At 35.5% G+C, this 14,219-nt stretch overlaps 1 protein-coding gene across 2 annotated transcripts in view; it reads right to left on the bottom strand.

Moving 5' to 3' along the window:
• Nucleotides 1-226: 226 nt before the first annotated feature.
• Nucleotides 227-14,219, bottom strand: part of MAN1A1 (mannosidase alpha class 1A member 1) — a 68,667-nt gene continuing 54,674 nt past the window's right edge. For both annotated transcript variants that reach the window (XM_089530487.1, XM_089530488.1), the window contains exons 7-12: nucleotides 12,794-12,887; nucleotides 10,735-10,850; nucleotides 9,381-9,600; nucleotides 7,608-7,780; nucleotides 5,766-5,881; nucleotides 227-4,970 (exon numbers count right to left, since the gene is read on the bottom strand). In XM_089530487.1, the coding sequence (XP_089386613.1) occupies nucleotides 4,847-4,970; nucleotides 5,766-5,881; nucleotides 7,608-7,780; nucleotides 9,381-9,600; nucleotides 10,735-10,850; nucleotides 12,794-12,887 (843 nt within the window). In that variant the 3' untranslated portion in view covers nucleotides 227-4,846. The remainder of the gene's footprint in view (nucleotides 4,971-5,765; nucleotides 5,882-7,607; nucleotides 7,781-9,380; nucleotides 9,601-10,734; nucleotides 10,851-12,793; nucleotides 12,888-14,219) is intronic.

The following is a 14,219-nucleotide window of genomic DNA, read 5'->3' as shown; positions in this document are numbered from 1 at the left end:
TGACAGACCTGGGGAATCTCTTTCGGAGTCCTGGAAACCTGTCAGTTAGAGCAGGCAGTTCTAGACCAAATGGGCCCATTGTTCAATTAACTATGGCGGCAGTTTCATATGTTTATTTTGGGAGCGCTGTAGTGGAAATAACCAAATCAGCAGATACAGTCAAAACGGAACACTTGGACCCACTGGTTACCAAAATACACAAAAATAAAGTCTGCCAAAACAAAAGGTGTATTAAAAGGCTTTATTCACAATAGATTTTTTTTACAAATATAGTTCTTAAAAATTAAACATTTTGAACTCTCATAACTTCAGAGATTTCTATAAAGGTGGAAAAAGACAAAGTGGGATATGCGCAAATTAAAACACAAAATGACTGCAGGATAAGTATACTATATCAACAAGGTGTCATTTGGGAATCATAGAGCTGTCATACTGTCATACAACACATATGGGATTTAGGTTTGTAACTTTTCAGGACTGAATAGATATTGAAAGAACTGCATTGTGATACGATGAAGAGCAATGGAAGTTTAGACACTGTCTAAACAGGGACAGACCTTTTAAAAACAAAAACTGCCTTAGTTTTAAAATGCATATACAGTGGCAGCATTTAATCAGTCACCCCATAGTTATTTCCTTTAAATGTACACAGTTTACAGGTTTTTTTCCAGGGTGGTTGTATGACAATTGTTCATAAACACTAAAAGGTAATTCTGAAGCTATTTACATTACTGTAAATAATCTCAGGATGTAGCCATAACTTGAAACAGTAATCACTCTGAAGTTTTATACTTTGGTGTTCTTGTGTTAAACACAACATGAATACTTTTAAAGATATAAAACATGTTTCTCTTTTACTTTAGCAGTTTCTACAGGGTATACAATCTTCTTGTCTAAGTTACATCACTTTACAAAAAAGTTACATTATAGTGCAGCTTATACATACAACCTGATTACTGTATGTTATAGAACCATAAAAACTTTGTGCTCTTTTAAATAATAACACCCATGAAGAAATTACCATAACCACAACTCCTGTAAAGAGAAAATATGAAGCTGATGAAAACATATGTTGATGATTTTAATAAAATTACACCTGTTTGTGTGAATTACTTCGAGAGGAGTGGTGGGTAGGAAAGTGTCTAATACAATCCCTGCTACATTCATAAATGTATTTTCTATTGTTTATAGTGACAGGCACAGAGATATCATGGGGCATAATAATCATTTCAGGCAGTCAGGTTTCCCCAAAGTGGAGCCAGCACATTTTGACAGCAGCACATACTGAAAGCCTAACATCACCAAAAATAGAGGGGGCATGGAGAATCCATGTATCAGGCAATTTACGGTTGTTGTGTTCCTAATTTTTGCTTTTAACCATTAGACAGGTTTGGGCAATTTTCCTTTAAAGGACTGCTATGATCATATTTTGGAAGAACAGGCTCCTCTGAGTGCAGAGTACCCTGCTTTGGGGCATGAGGTTAGAATAATCCTAATTTTATTAAATTTAGGATTTATTTTGTATGGCATTAGTCAGTTCTTTAACATTAACCAATACACAGGAGCTAGGGCTTTACTAAAGCAGACCAGGCTGTTACATGCATGGATTGTTGAATATGTTAGAACCTGAAAGGTCAATTTTTTTTGCAAAGGCAAATAAAATAAAAATTATTGGAATGTCTATAAGTAAATGGAAAAATATTCCTAGGGGATGTACAAGATCAATTTACTTGATGTACTAAACAGTTTCTTTTAATATAAGTAAATGTGTACAGATGAAAACAAATACCTAGAGAATATTTATTTAACAAGAAAATGTTTTAAAATTATGTGCAAGTAGAAGCAATTGATTGGCACAGAATAGGAGCTGGTATCCAGTGTATCCAAAATGGAGGGTTGAAGGACTTTAGGTAGAAGGCAGAAATGGGATATTACCTAAGAGAACTGAAAATTGTGTTACATAAACACAATTTTTATACATATTGGTTGTTTCAGAAAATAGAATACATGGACAAGGCAATCCTGCTCTTTGATTCAAGTCTGTTCCCCCACACTAGAAGACCAAGAGGATCTCCTGCAAAATATAGGACAATTCATGCTCATCTAGGTGGATGTTGCTACCAAGGGGTTAAAGAGGGGGGAAAAGGAACTGGTAATGGAGCTCTGAGGTAGAACTTTGAAGAATGGTGCTTCTGTCTTATTGTTCAGGGGAAAAAAGTTTTTGAGGATCAGCCTTGGTAAGCATCATGATTTCCAGTATCAATGGTAGCTCTTCATGGGCAGTATTCAATGCTAGTCTTCTGCTGGCACAACATGACAACAGAATAAAAGAAGAATTGGGCAATCCCTATTTCCCAAGGCAGTCCCCTCTTAAAATCACCTCTGTTGGGCTGACCAATTCTAGAGCCAGTTTTTTTTGGGAGGGGGGCAGAAAAAGGAAGAAAGTTATGTAATGCTACAGTTTTAGTATCAGCACAATTCTGGATTTAGGCCAAAGAGAGTTAGAGTGGAGCTTCACTCTTAAGCTTAGGAGATGGACAGAAACTATTTTCATTGTATTGAAGCTGCTTCACAGATTGCAACACTCTAAAATCGAGCTCTGCAGCCGATAGCATTGCCCATGGTTAGACCATACAAGTAACTGCTGTCCTGCATTTTGTTTTGCTACATGCATGAATCCTTAAAACAGGTTTGATAATCATTCTGAGTTACATAAGTCTGAGTTCCAAGACTAGAAAACCTGTGCTGCAGTGAGTATTTTGAACTTATCTTCTCCAGTAATTACATACTGCAGATCTTTCTCTTGATATGACAGGCTGTGCAGTGACAGAAGCCACCATTATTGGCTCAAAACATCAAGGTGTTTAATTTCACTCTAATTAATTTTATTTTTAATCTACACACAGTTGTGCTTGCCTGTGATATGACAGAATGCACACTCTGCTGGAGAAACACATTACTGTGAGCAGTAGAAGCTACAGTGCCCAAGTATAAATATTACTTAGTGCTCACATTTATTTATAAAAAAAGATAAAACTGAATTACATTTGGCTTTCTTCAGTCACACCTATAGGAATGAGGATCTGGAATTAAACTGTTCCTAACACCTCCAAATGCGGAAACAGGACGTTTAAATATAGTATGAAGACATACTTCTTTTCTCAGAAGGACCTATGAAAATATATTCAGATTAACATTTACCACAACATTGTTTCTAACATCATGCTTTCAAATTGTTTTTTCATGTAAAAATTATGTAAGAATCAAACATAAAACACAAGAGTTGAAGATATGAAAATCTTCTTTCAATTTGAATAATTTTCTGAATGATAACGATGTCAGTGGAATCTATAATCAGAAACAAATATCCATTTGAATTAAGTAAGAAAAATATTTTCATGATTTTATTATACAAGTTCCCGTGAAAGCTAAAATGAGCCATACACCAACATCATATCCAAGTACAATGAAGTTATGCCTTTAGTATAAGTAGCATTGAAGAACAAGTGAAAAGTCCCATGCCAGCTTCTCACTCCTCACACGTTTATTCTCAAATTTGTGACTTTTCTGTCTCATTCATCAGAACATCTTTTTAAACTTGGAGGGTGGTTAATAACTGGTTATGTGATTTCGCATGGAGAGGCACAAAACAGGAAGCAGGTAAAATCTTGGGTGGGGGAAAGGTTAGGGAGAATTATTGCTTATATGCTCTTGTCATTCAAATTGCCAGATCACACACTGTATATTTCATACCTATGGCCCAATCCTGTTGAGGGCCTTTGCAAGTGAAACCATGATGTTGGAGTGTGTTTTGTTTTTTTTAAACTTTCATAACACAAAAACACTGTTCCTGGTATCTATTAAATTTTACACAATGCTAATTGGAATGTTGAAACTGCAATAAAAAACTTATGGGACTAGCCTGTCTAAATTTTTAAACAGGAGAAGATTCAAAACATACAAAGGATTTCACATATTAGGATTAACCCATCTTGCATCTAATATTACAGGTTTCAAAGAGATACAGTTTTTGCATTCCAGTGCAAATTCTGCTGAAGTTCCACCTCACTAACAGATGACTTTGAGAATTTCAGTCTCAGAAGCTCTGCCCAGAGGGCAGCTTGCATGCTCTTGGTTTTGTGGTCGTTTGCGAAACTAGACACATATACAGTAAAACACAGGGTACCAAATTTATCTGTGGTTAGATCTGATTTTCAGCTATGTTCTCAAAGTATATTCCGAAAAAGTTTCAAAATCCAGGCTTTACCTTTAAGATGAATCACAATTTAACACAATAGCGTGCACATATGAAGTGAAAATATTCTCATGTAGTTTTCATGAACATATATCTTCTTAAGTATTCAAATTACCAATTAATGATAGACCCGCATAAGAAGAGGCTGTCACAGTTAGATTTGTCTCTAGTGATCAGACAAACCACATTAACACAGATTAAAAAAGAAAAAGCTCTTGATACTTAATTCTTTATGGCTTTTTGCAACACAGCAAAGTATTACAGCTTAAAGCAGACATCTCCTCACAGAGGAGGATAGAATTTTGCAGTCAAAAATAAAACAGAAAACAAGTCACACGTTGAGTTCAGTGTTCTGTTTGGCCAGGTGCACACTGTGGCCTAACAAAATCTGGAGATGACAAGTTACTATTTCTATTAAAACATAAATAAGATTAATGATTTTAGGTCCCTTGATAAATATTGCATGGATTGAGAGCAGACTGCAAAAAAAAAAAAAAAAAAAAAAAAAAAAAAAAAAAAAAAAGGTTTAAAATGATGTCTCTGGAATATTAATAATTATATCATGTGCCCCAAACAAAATTCAGCATTTTTTTATTTTCCTTTTCTTTTTTGCGCTTCTTCACTTGTTAGAATTGGAAGAGGGTGTGCCTCAGTGTTAAAAACCCAATGTTCAAATGGAAGCAGGTCATCTTCAGAGAATAATAAGTACAAGTACCTGGCAAGGAGAGGAAAAAAGGATGTTTAACAATCACAAAACTGGAAAATTATGAAGAAATAGTAACAAAATAATTTGTATTTCTATCTATCCAAACAATTCTCTAAATCACTAATGGAGCCATGAATTTAAGAATTAGGGCAATAAGAGGAAATTGCTGGGCTCCTGGATGTACCTCTATTTCAGTTTCATTCTTAAACTATATCCATTAAACGCTTCATTGATAAAATGCCTATCCTCTCAAAGATAGTCATTTGCCTCTCCCACATCCCAGAGAGGAAAGGCGTTCCCCCTCTTTAGGGCTTGAACTGTACAAATCAGTAAGCATGAAGATAAAAGTTCAAGACATTATTTACTTTCTAAATCAATAAGACACTCTTATGAATTCTGGTTTTAACAAATAGTTTATCCAGGCCAAGAGAAATTATTCATTCTGAATCTGCTCAATCTGCTTCATAAAGGATCACCGCTTCATAGATCAAAATTATAGTCAAGAAGGTTTGATTACTCTGTAACACAAAATTATATTTTGAATAACATTTAAGACAGAAATGCTCAGGCATCCTAGTTTGTTTCAAGAGACTGACATTTTTGTTAAAATACTCCCTTATGTAACTCTCTGGGAAGCATTTTAACTGCCAGTATTTCATTGAGAGGTTTTCACAAGTCTCAGAAATTAAAGTAACAGTCATTATAAGCTCAACACCCCTTTCTTAGTTTCCCTTTCTGCTATCCAGATGAAGAATGCCCACACTTTGTCTTCTACTTTTTAGTGGAACAATTTCAATTGCTTACTTGAGTGTTTCTGAAAGGAAGAAACTCTGCTGCACATCATCATGGCTTTGATGGTTGCTGTACACATCTCTGACTCCAGAATAACCACCATCTACTTTGCAGTATTTTTCCAATGCCTGAATTTCAAAAGAGAAAAGAGTTTGATGAGATATGTTATAGACATGTATTCTATCCTTCAATATAAAACATTCCTTTACACTCTCAATAACACTGGGTTACACATGTGAAGCTTTCTGGTAGACACAGGTCCAAAACACACTGCAGAAATAAACCAGTTCGAGATCGCTTTAATTGCCCTGGCTCAATGCTAGGAAATTCTGGGAACTGTAGTTTTGTGAGACATTTAGCCTTCGCTGTCAAGAGGGCTCTGGTGCTGCAATAAACTACAATTCCCAGGATTCCTTAGCACTGAGCCAGGGCAGTTAAAGTGGTATCAAACTGGATTATTTCTGCAATGTGTTTTAGACCACAGTCTGCCTTCCACTTCATCTGCTTTTGACAACCCTCCAAGGGAATTAGGATTGCTCTGAATATTTACTGTGCTAGATTTTCTCAGGTACAGAACAAATTTTTCAGCTAAGACCAAAAAGAGAAAAATAATACACAAAGTTTTCATAAAGGTTTCATCAGTTTGATTGTCATCAATTTTTTTCCAAGGTTTGAACAATACTGGATGGAAGTTTAGCATAACATTAAAAATGAATTAATTATGTAAACCCAAACCAGATAATATTTATGAATTAAAAAAGGAAGAATTTTAGGCATTTATGGTAAAAAAAAAAAAAAAGAAAGAAGGTAAATATGTTTATACTGTTCATCAGAAACACAGAACATTTTACCAAGACTGAGGATTTAAACCCTCTTCTAGAGATGAAAATGGCCATGGAGAGTGATTTCAACTGAATATTTTATCCTTTAAACTGACAAGCTGATTCAAAACAAAGAATCCTTAAATTTTATTTATTGCTATTTCTTTAGAGGGATACCATTCCAACATTTGAACGGCATTATTACAGTATTGTAGTTCCAGACAGTGAAACTATTCTTCTTATTCCAGATCTAACACAAAGCTAGTCTTGCACACAAATACTTCTCAGCTTGCTCACTATTTTGAAAAAGGTCAAGAATAGCAAACTAGGCACAATCAGGTTGTATACCAATATATGTATGTAGAAAACCAGGGATATACTGTAACTTTTGACAGATTAACTGGAGACTGAACGTATGTCTATTACAAGAGAGTGGAGTACTGACACATATTAGAAGACCCCAGTTACATGCTTATTTTTAAAAAACAGTTTCACTTGAAGCATATGTAGGCATATGAAGCTGCTGTCACATTTCCTTCAAAGCCAGAGGAAGTGAAATGTTTTAGCTTTCCAGACCAGGCTACCTCCAGGACTAAGCCAGTGGGCCAGACAATGCTGTTATTGTTGTTGCTAGAGGGTTCCTTCCCAAGGTCTTCCCTTCACATCATCTAGCATAAGTCCCCATTACTTACTTTCTGGCTTAGTCCCCACTGTTTCATTTCTCCACATCTCTCTGCACAGAGAAGTCCTTTTATTGCATCCCTCATTGTCCCATGTGGAAGAGAATCCCACTTTTAGTTCTGATCACTGATTTAAGATAATAGTAGGATAATCCTCAAGGGTGGGGCATCTACTAGATGCTCTATGGATCAGATTGGGATTTACAACATACCAGAGGCTGGGCTAACCCCCCCCTCCCCAGTTCTTCAAAGTTAGGCAGATTCTACAGAATCTCCTTTTGATCAAGTTGTTTTGAAATAAAACATCCCCAACAAAATTAAACCTTGAAAGAAATAATCATAGACCAAAATACCTCTACAGCTTCCCAGCCCCACTGACGATACTTTGGGTCATGAGTAAATCGCCACATATACATGTAGGTTTCTATAACTTCAGGACGCAAAATATAGTATTTTTCATTTTGCCTGGTAGCAATTGCTTCAACTCCACCATCAAACCTGAAGGCTTCTGGTCCCAGCTTCATGCCTGACAATATTAAATACCAACAATCAGCATAATCACAAAGACTTTCAGCTCCAGCATGTAGAACAGCGTATAAATGTATGGAAACTTTAGAACATTTATTGTCATTGCCAAAAGGAAATAATCCAGGATAAAAGGGGAAAACGTAATCTGTTACAATGTATACTTTATACAATATTCCAAAGGCAGTGTGAGTGAAAAAAATCCAGAAGAGTAATTCCTTATACATGGAGTCATTTCAAATATAACACTCAACTATTAACTGTTATGTCTGAACAATCCCAGAGTTCATCTCCTATTGAGAACATTTTAATTTTAAAATGAGAACAGGTACCCAAGAAAACATTTACCTGGGAATTAAATTTTTTAATTTTGTTGAGTACATGAAGCCAATTTGTTATATGAGATTATATGCCACTCACAGCCCTCCCCATGTTTATCTCCACTTGTTTCAGTATGAGGTGGTATATAATTAAAATATGCAAAGATAGCATTTTGTTGCTATAGGTGCTACAAATGCTAACTACCATTCCCTGATTTCTTGCAAAGTCCTGTTTAATTTGAAAGTTTCAGACAAAATAGGCTACTCTTTCAGTTGAACATGTTAGTCAGGAACTTTAAGCAACTATTCTAATTCCAATTCAGCCTACATAATAGTAGGCTATATTTCAGAGGAAGGAACTGGCAAAATTTCCTTTTGAGTATTTCTTGCCTAGAAAACCCTATGAAATTAATGTTCAACAGATGACATGATGGTACGTACACACACAATAGTACAGTCAGCTCTCCATATTCATGAATTCTGCATCCTTGGCTTGAAAATACTGCCCCCCCCCCCAATATCCAAATGGAAATGCTTGATTTTGCCATTTTATATAAGTGATACCATTTTACTGTATCAATGCATATAATGGGACTCAAGTATCAACTGATTTTGGTATCCAAGGGGAGTCCTGGAACCAAACCCCATTGGACACTAAAGGCCCAAGATATAGGAATACAAGAAGTCACCTAGGAACATGCTGCAACATTCATGTGTTTTTCTTTCTTTTCATTTTTTAAACTTTACATAGGTATTTGATTTAACCTAAATAGATACTGGGAGAGTATAATATCCATAAGTAAAAATGAGGTTGCAGGCTGCCTATAGAGTTAGTATTTCAGACAACTGCGTGGTTGTACTTTCTGGCCTTTCACACATGCTTGTTAAATTAGCATAAGAAGTGAGTATGTGCTGGACCTGCTATAGTTTGCTACCAGTATTTTTTTAAAAAATAGTTTATGGGGCAGTCTCTGCTTCATATTTTCTCTCTTCCTCCATAAGTAGATCAATCAAAAAAAGAAAATAATCCTACAATCTGTTTGTGAGAACAGTGAATGCTCTGTGCCCTAATATCAGGGGGTAAAGCTGTCGGTAAACTTTAAGAATCGTTCCCACTTGATATATTAGGTTAGAAATTATATCTCGTAGAAATTCAACACATTCCTAAGTGCTAGTTAGCAACTAGGGGAGAAAAGTAAAGTTAACAGCATAAATATAAATATGAAAAAAAAATGAAAGAACATTCTTGAACAAAACTACTCAAAAGTTTGGAAATCTTACTTGTGCGATCATAGGACTCATGACATGTGCGGGCAATTTCAGCACCAAGTTCAATGTGACGTCCAGTTTTCTCAGCTGGTGCTCCATCTGCACCCAGAACAAACATTCCTCCAGCAAAACAGGTCAGGTGACCCATTTTGTGTTCAAGCAGGCCACCCTTCCATTCAGCAATGTACATCAAACCATTGCTAGACTTCCTGATCAGATGGGTGTCTATAGACTAGAAATGTTAAAATATAAATGCCTGTTAGTTTGCAACTAACAAATGCAAGCCTCAACCTGAAGCTGCTTCCAAAGGGTGGTGGACATCAAAACCAGAGGTACATGAAGAATTAAGTGACTCCCCTGGCAATGGCACACTGTGCTGGAAACAATGTGTGCACAAATGCTTTGCAAATGTAGGTTGGCCTCTTTGGAGTCTGGCCTCCTACCTGATACATTTGACTACACTACTTAAGCAAATAGCAGCCTTACTTATTATGCTGTTTTTTGTCTAGACAAGAGATACATTTATTGTGGTATTTCAAAACCACGCATCTCTGTTGCTTAATCAAATTAAATCAATTCAAAAGTCCATCTACACAACACAGTACATCTTAGCCAAAATAGCATTTCATTCAAAAATATTTATTTGGTTTTTGGTCTTTCCTGTGGAATTGGGAGGAAACAGAGGAGGTATTTACTCTTTCAATTGACAGCATTTTCTATTATCACCAAACAGCAAGAAATACGTTTTATTAGTATCACTCTTCTGATAGATGAATAAACTTGGAGTAATTTTACAGTTCAAAGCAAACTGAAATTTTACCATAGATATGTGATCAATACTTTGAAAAAAGGAAGACATAGAAGAAAGCCATGCTCCCTTTCTATTCTCCATTCAGAGGTGTAAATCCAGACATCATCTTCCATATCTTTTCATTGAAAAAAGTATTTTTGATCCAGCGGAAGGATCTCATTAATGGAATGGGAGGAACTGATTCTTCTTTCCTCTGAAGCTGCCAGTGCTACCCGTGATACCATCCAGAGATTTGTGGAGGGCACAATGCACACTTCAGGGGAGTGGGCAAAAATGTCACCTCTCCCTTCCACTGATTGGAAAAGGAGTGGAACTCCACTTACAGGATGCTCCTGCTGATAGAAGCAAAGTCTAGAGCCAACCTATCCATAAAAAATAACAACATATTTCATAAAAAGTTGTTGATAAAACTACTTTATATTTTTAAAGAAATACATATTTAAGGCATATATTGTGGAGAACATTTAAAAAACATGAACACCTAACGTTAGTTCTAAAACCCCTCCTTAGGAGGTGTTTTAGATCATCTTAAAATGATTTATATATCACGGTTACCTGAACAGCATCATAATACATTTGCCTGCCTTCTTCATCTGTCTTATCTGACATCAGCCATGCCTTAAGTAAATATTCATAAAAGCTATCTCCAAGTCCTCCAATGGAGACATGATCTGAAAGGAAAAGTAGAAAAGCACCATATAGTAATTCCATCTTCAATTTAAGTACACACAGACATGCACAGATACACTTGACTCTAAAGTAAGATAGACGAACTGCAAAGTAATGCATATACCAAAGCATTACCATATACTAAAACCTGTGAAAATAGTTTTTAACCTTTTGTCATGAGGTCCTCCACAAAAAATACATTGTTTATGGACAAGCAGATTCTCTATACATCCAATCAGAATATAGTGCCCTCTAGACATGAAACAGCTCTGCATTTGGCCTATGTATCTGAAGTTTTCACACACCTCTAAAAATATCTATTGGGCCCCAATTTCTCTTGTAGTTATATTAATATATTATTTAATCTGTTAATAATAAGAGATTATAAATTACTCTATTATTTATATTCTATTTGTGGAACCAAAACATACTAAAATGAAACAGAGAAAGTACTCTGACTTATAAATGGTGAATCAAGTCTAAAATCTGAGTCATTTTTGTTGACTTGATGTGAAATCTCTTCATAACTTGACAAGCTGATTGTGTCTTTAAGTTACAAGTACTTTTTGGATCAAATCCTACATTACTTAGTGAGTCAAGCTATTCACATTGTCCAATGTATGATCAGAACAAAATGATAAAATAAAAACAAATCAGAATTAGTTGTTAACTCTAAATAATTATCATTAAACAAACTATCGTGTAAATTCTAGTTTTGACACTAGAGATGGCAGATTTTTAAAAGGACTAAAGTTCACAGTTAAGCTTACACAGAATAACAAATGCAGTTTAACTCCATGAAGTTCTCCCTTAGATAACAGGACTCTTAAAATTTAGATTAGTACCTTGTCTTATTTTCTGTTCTGTAAAGTTATTCCTTAACCTCCCCACTAAATATGCTGGAATCTACTTTCCAACAAGAGATTTCACCTTTATATGTATTGTGCTTTTTACTCATCAGCCTATGCCCTGGTATTTAGTTTTCTTAAATGTTACCTTTGCTATATTTTTCAAAAGAAATGCTCTGTGATGGCAAGGTAGGATTGTGAAGAGCTAATAAAACAGCACACTTTTTAAAACTATAGAAATACCTAATTAATTGTAACAGTCTCCATAACAGAAAGAGGATAAAAACTTTCTTCAAAAGAGGGCGCACATTCTATGTGATGGAAGGCTGATCTCTGAATAGCAGCATTTAAATGACCTTTACAGTTTCCTAAATGAATTACCTCAGAAACTCTTGACATTTCCAGCCTAAATAGCAGAAGCAGAGTCTCATCAATAATAAGTCCTGCTATTATATCCATTATTGCTAGAGACAAATCTAATTGACCCATGACGTTGCAAATCACTTTCAATTTACCACCAAAGTAACAAAGGCTAAATAAATGTACAGGAACAATAACAATAAAATCAGTAGCAACTGTCAGACATCTAATACTACAGTAACAGAATATACTTTGTCCCCACTTTGACTCATGTTTGAATTTAGTGTTCCTCAAAGTTGCAGCGACGACATTTTGGATATTTTCAGTAAAGGGGAGGGGAATCACAGCAGTGAAAAGATTTTCTGAACTTTTTTAACTTTGCAGTTAAAATAGCGTAAACCTTCAAACTTCTAGAAAACAAGGGCTATAACATTTCTGGTACACAGCATATTTCATGTACTAATGATTTTATATGGAGGTGGGAGAAATGTAGCACATGGATCACCTTGGGTTTCAAAATCTGCAAATGTCCACCTATTTTATCCATAAACAGAAATTGTGCAGATAATGACTTATGGATATGGAATGGCTGACTAACGTGTTTCATGGGATTTAAAATAAAATAAAACTTACACATATAAAAAACAAATTGTGAGAACAAAAGGTCTGAATTGACAGCATCAGCCTGACTTGACTTCTACAAACTATGGTTGAATTTTATCTGTCCCTGTACTTACGTTGACCCCACTGGCCACTATTAGGATTTAGGTAGTTAGGGTAAAGACCTTCTGGTTTATCTAGCCGATTTAAGACTTTCCGAATGTTCATAACCTATTGCAAAACAAACAAACAAACAAACAGATGAGTTAATCATTGTATGTTATTTAAATATATGTTTTTAATGTAAATATATTATCTTGAAACAAGTTTTGACAGCATTAACATAACTTAATGGAAATAACTCCTCTGAGATTGTTTTTGAATTCTTGGTGGACACTGCCCACAAAGCTCTTTTGCATTATTAATCCAAGTGCTTCCTGTTAGAACCCACATTAGGAAAAAAAGAAAAGAAAAGAAATCCAGTCACTTTGGCTACAGAAGCAAAGCTGCAATGCATGTTGACTATACATTATACACCTAAAAGTAACTTTTCTGTTTCTGCAAGTGATATCTGAGGATCTGTATACAGAATGCATTCAGGCAATAACCCTTTTAGACTCCCCACGCAAAAGACACAATATATTTCTTCTGGCTCAGAAACATTGCTATGTTTCTTCAAGTAAACACTGAGTTATCGTGACTATGGTCTAATCTGCATTGCAGAAATAATACAATTTGACATTGCTTTAAATGTCATAGCGCCACCTATGGGATCCTGGGATCTGTAGTTTGTTGTAGCAGCAGAGTTCTCTGACAGAGAAGGCTAAATATCTCTACAAGCTGGATGCAAAAGACAAAAGTCCAATTCTGTAATTCTTTGAAGCAAGTGAATTAAGCACACAAGGAGGGAGCTGCATTAGCTCTGTACTTTTGTCAGTTTTGTTGCTCTCTTCACATAGAGAGCAATAAGTCTGAAGAGGAGAGCATCTGTTATGTTTGGGAACTTCTAACTAACTTAGAGCTATGATTTTTCAGGAGTCTGAGCGACAAATTTGTCTAACCCACCCAGAGAATATTTAAATCTCTAAACATAGTGAAAGTTCATAACTTCAGATTCTATGTAAGGACTGATGGAACATGTGAGTGATGGAAAGGGCTGACATTTGTCCCATGTGCTGAATCCACATGCTTCAAAAGAGGGCTGTAGCACTGACAAAATCCACATTACATTCTTAGCTGGTGTACACATAATGCTAAACCAAGACCTAGCACTATGTGCACAAGCTAAAATACAAAGTTATAATTAAAACATAAAACAGATCAGGTGAAAATACATCAGTAAGAAAGAATAACAGAATCCACTAGATTAAAAACCATTGCTGACCCAGAAAGGGAAAAAAGAGACCAGTCAAAAGTACATGAGTTGAATAAGGGCCACTTTATTGATCTATTAAACAATTTAACTAATTTAAACTTTGTGATAAGCAATGGGGGTTGGGAGCAACCTGGTGTTGGAGCAACTGAGGAAGTAAGTCTGCAGCAGACTCCTGCCTCAGCATCCCC

Source organism: Sceloporus occidentalis, unplaced genomic scaffold (genome assembly GCF_023333645.1).
Source record: "Sceloporus occidentalis isolate IW3139 unplaced genomic scaffold, rSceOcc1.0.p SCAF_6, whole genome shotgun sequence".
Taxonomy (NCBI): domain Eukaryota; kingdom Metazoa; phylum Chordata; class Lepidosauria; order Squamata; family Phrynosomatidae; genus Sceloporus; species Sceloporus occidentalis.
This window is presented reverse-complemented; position numbering and strand designations above follow the sequence as displayed.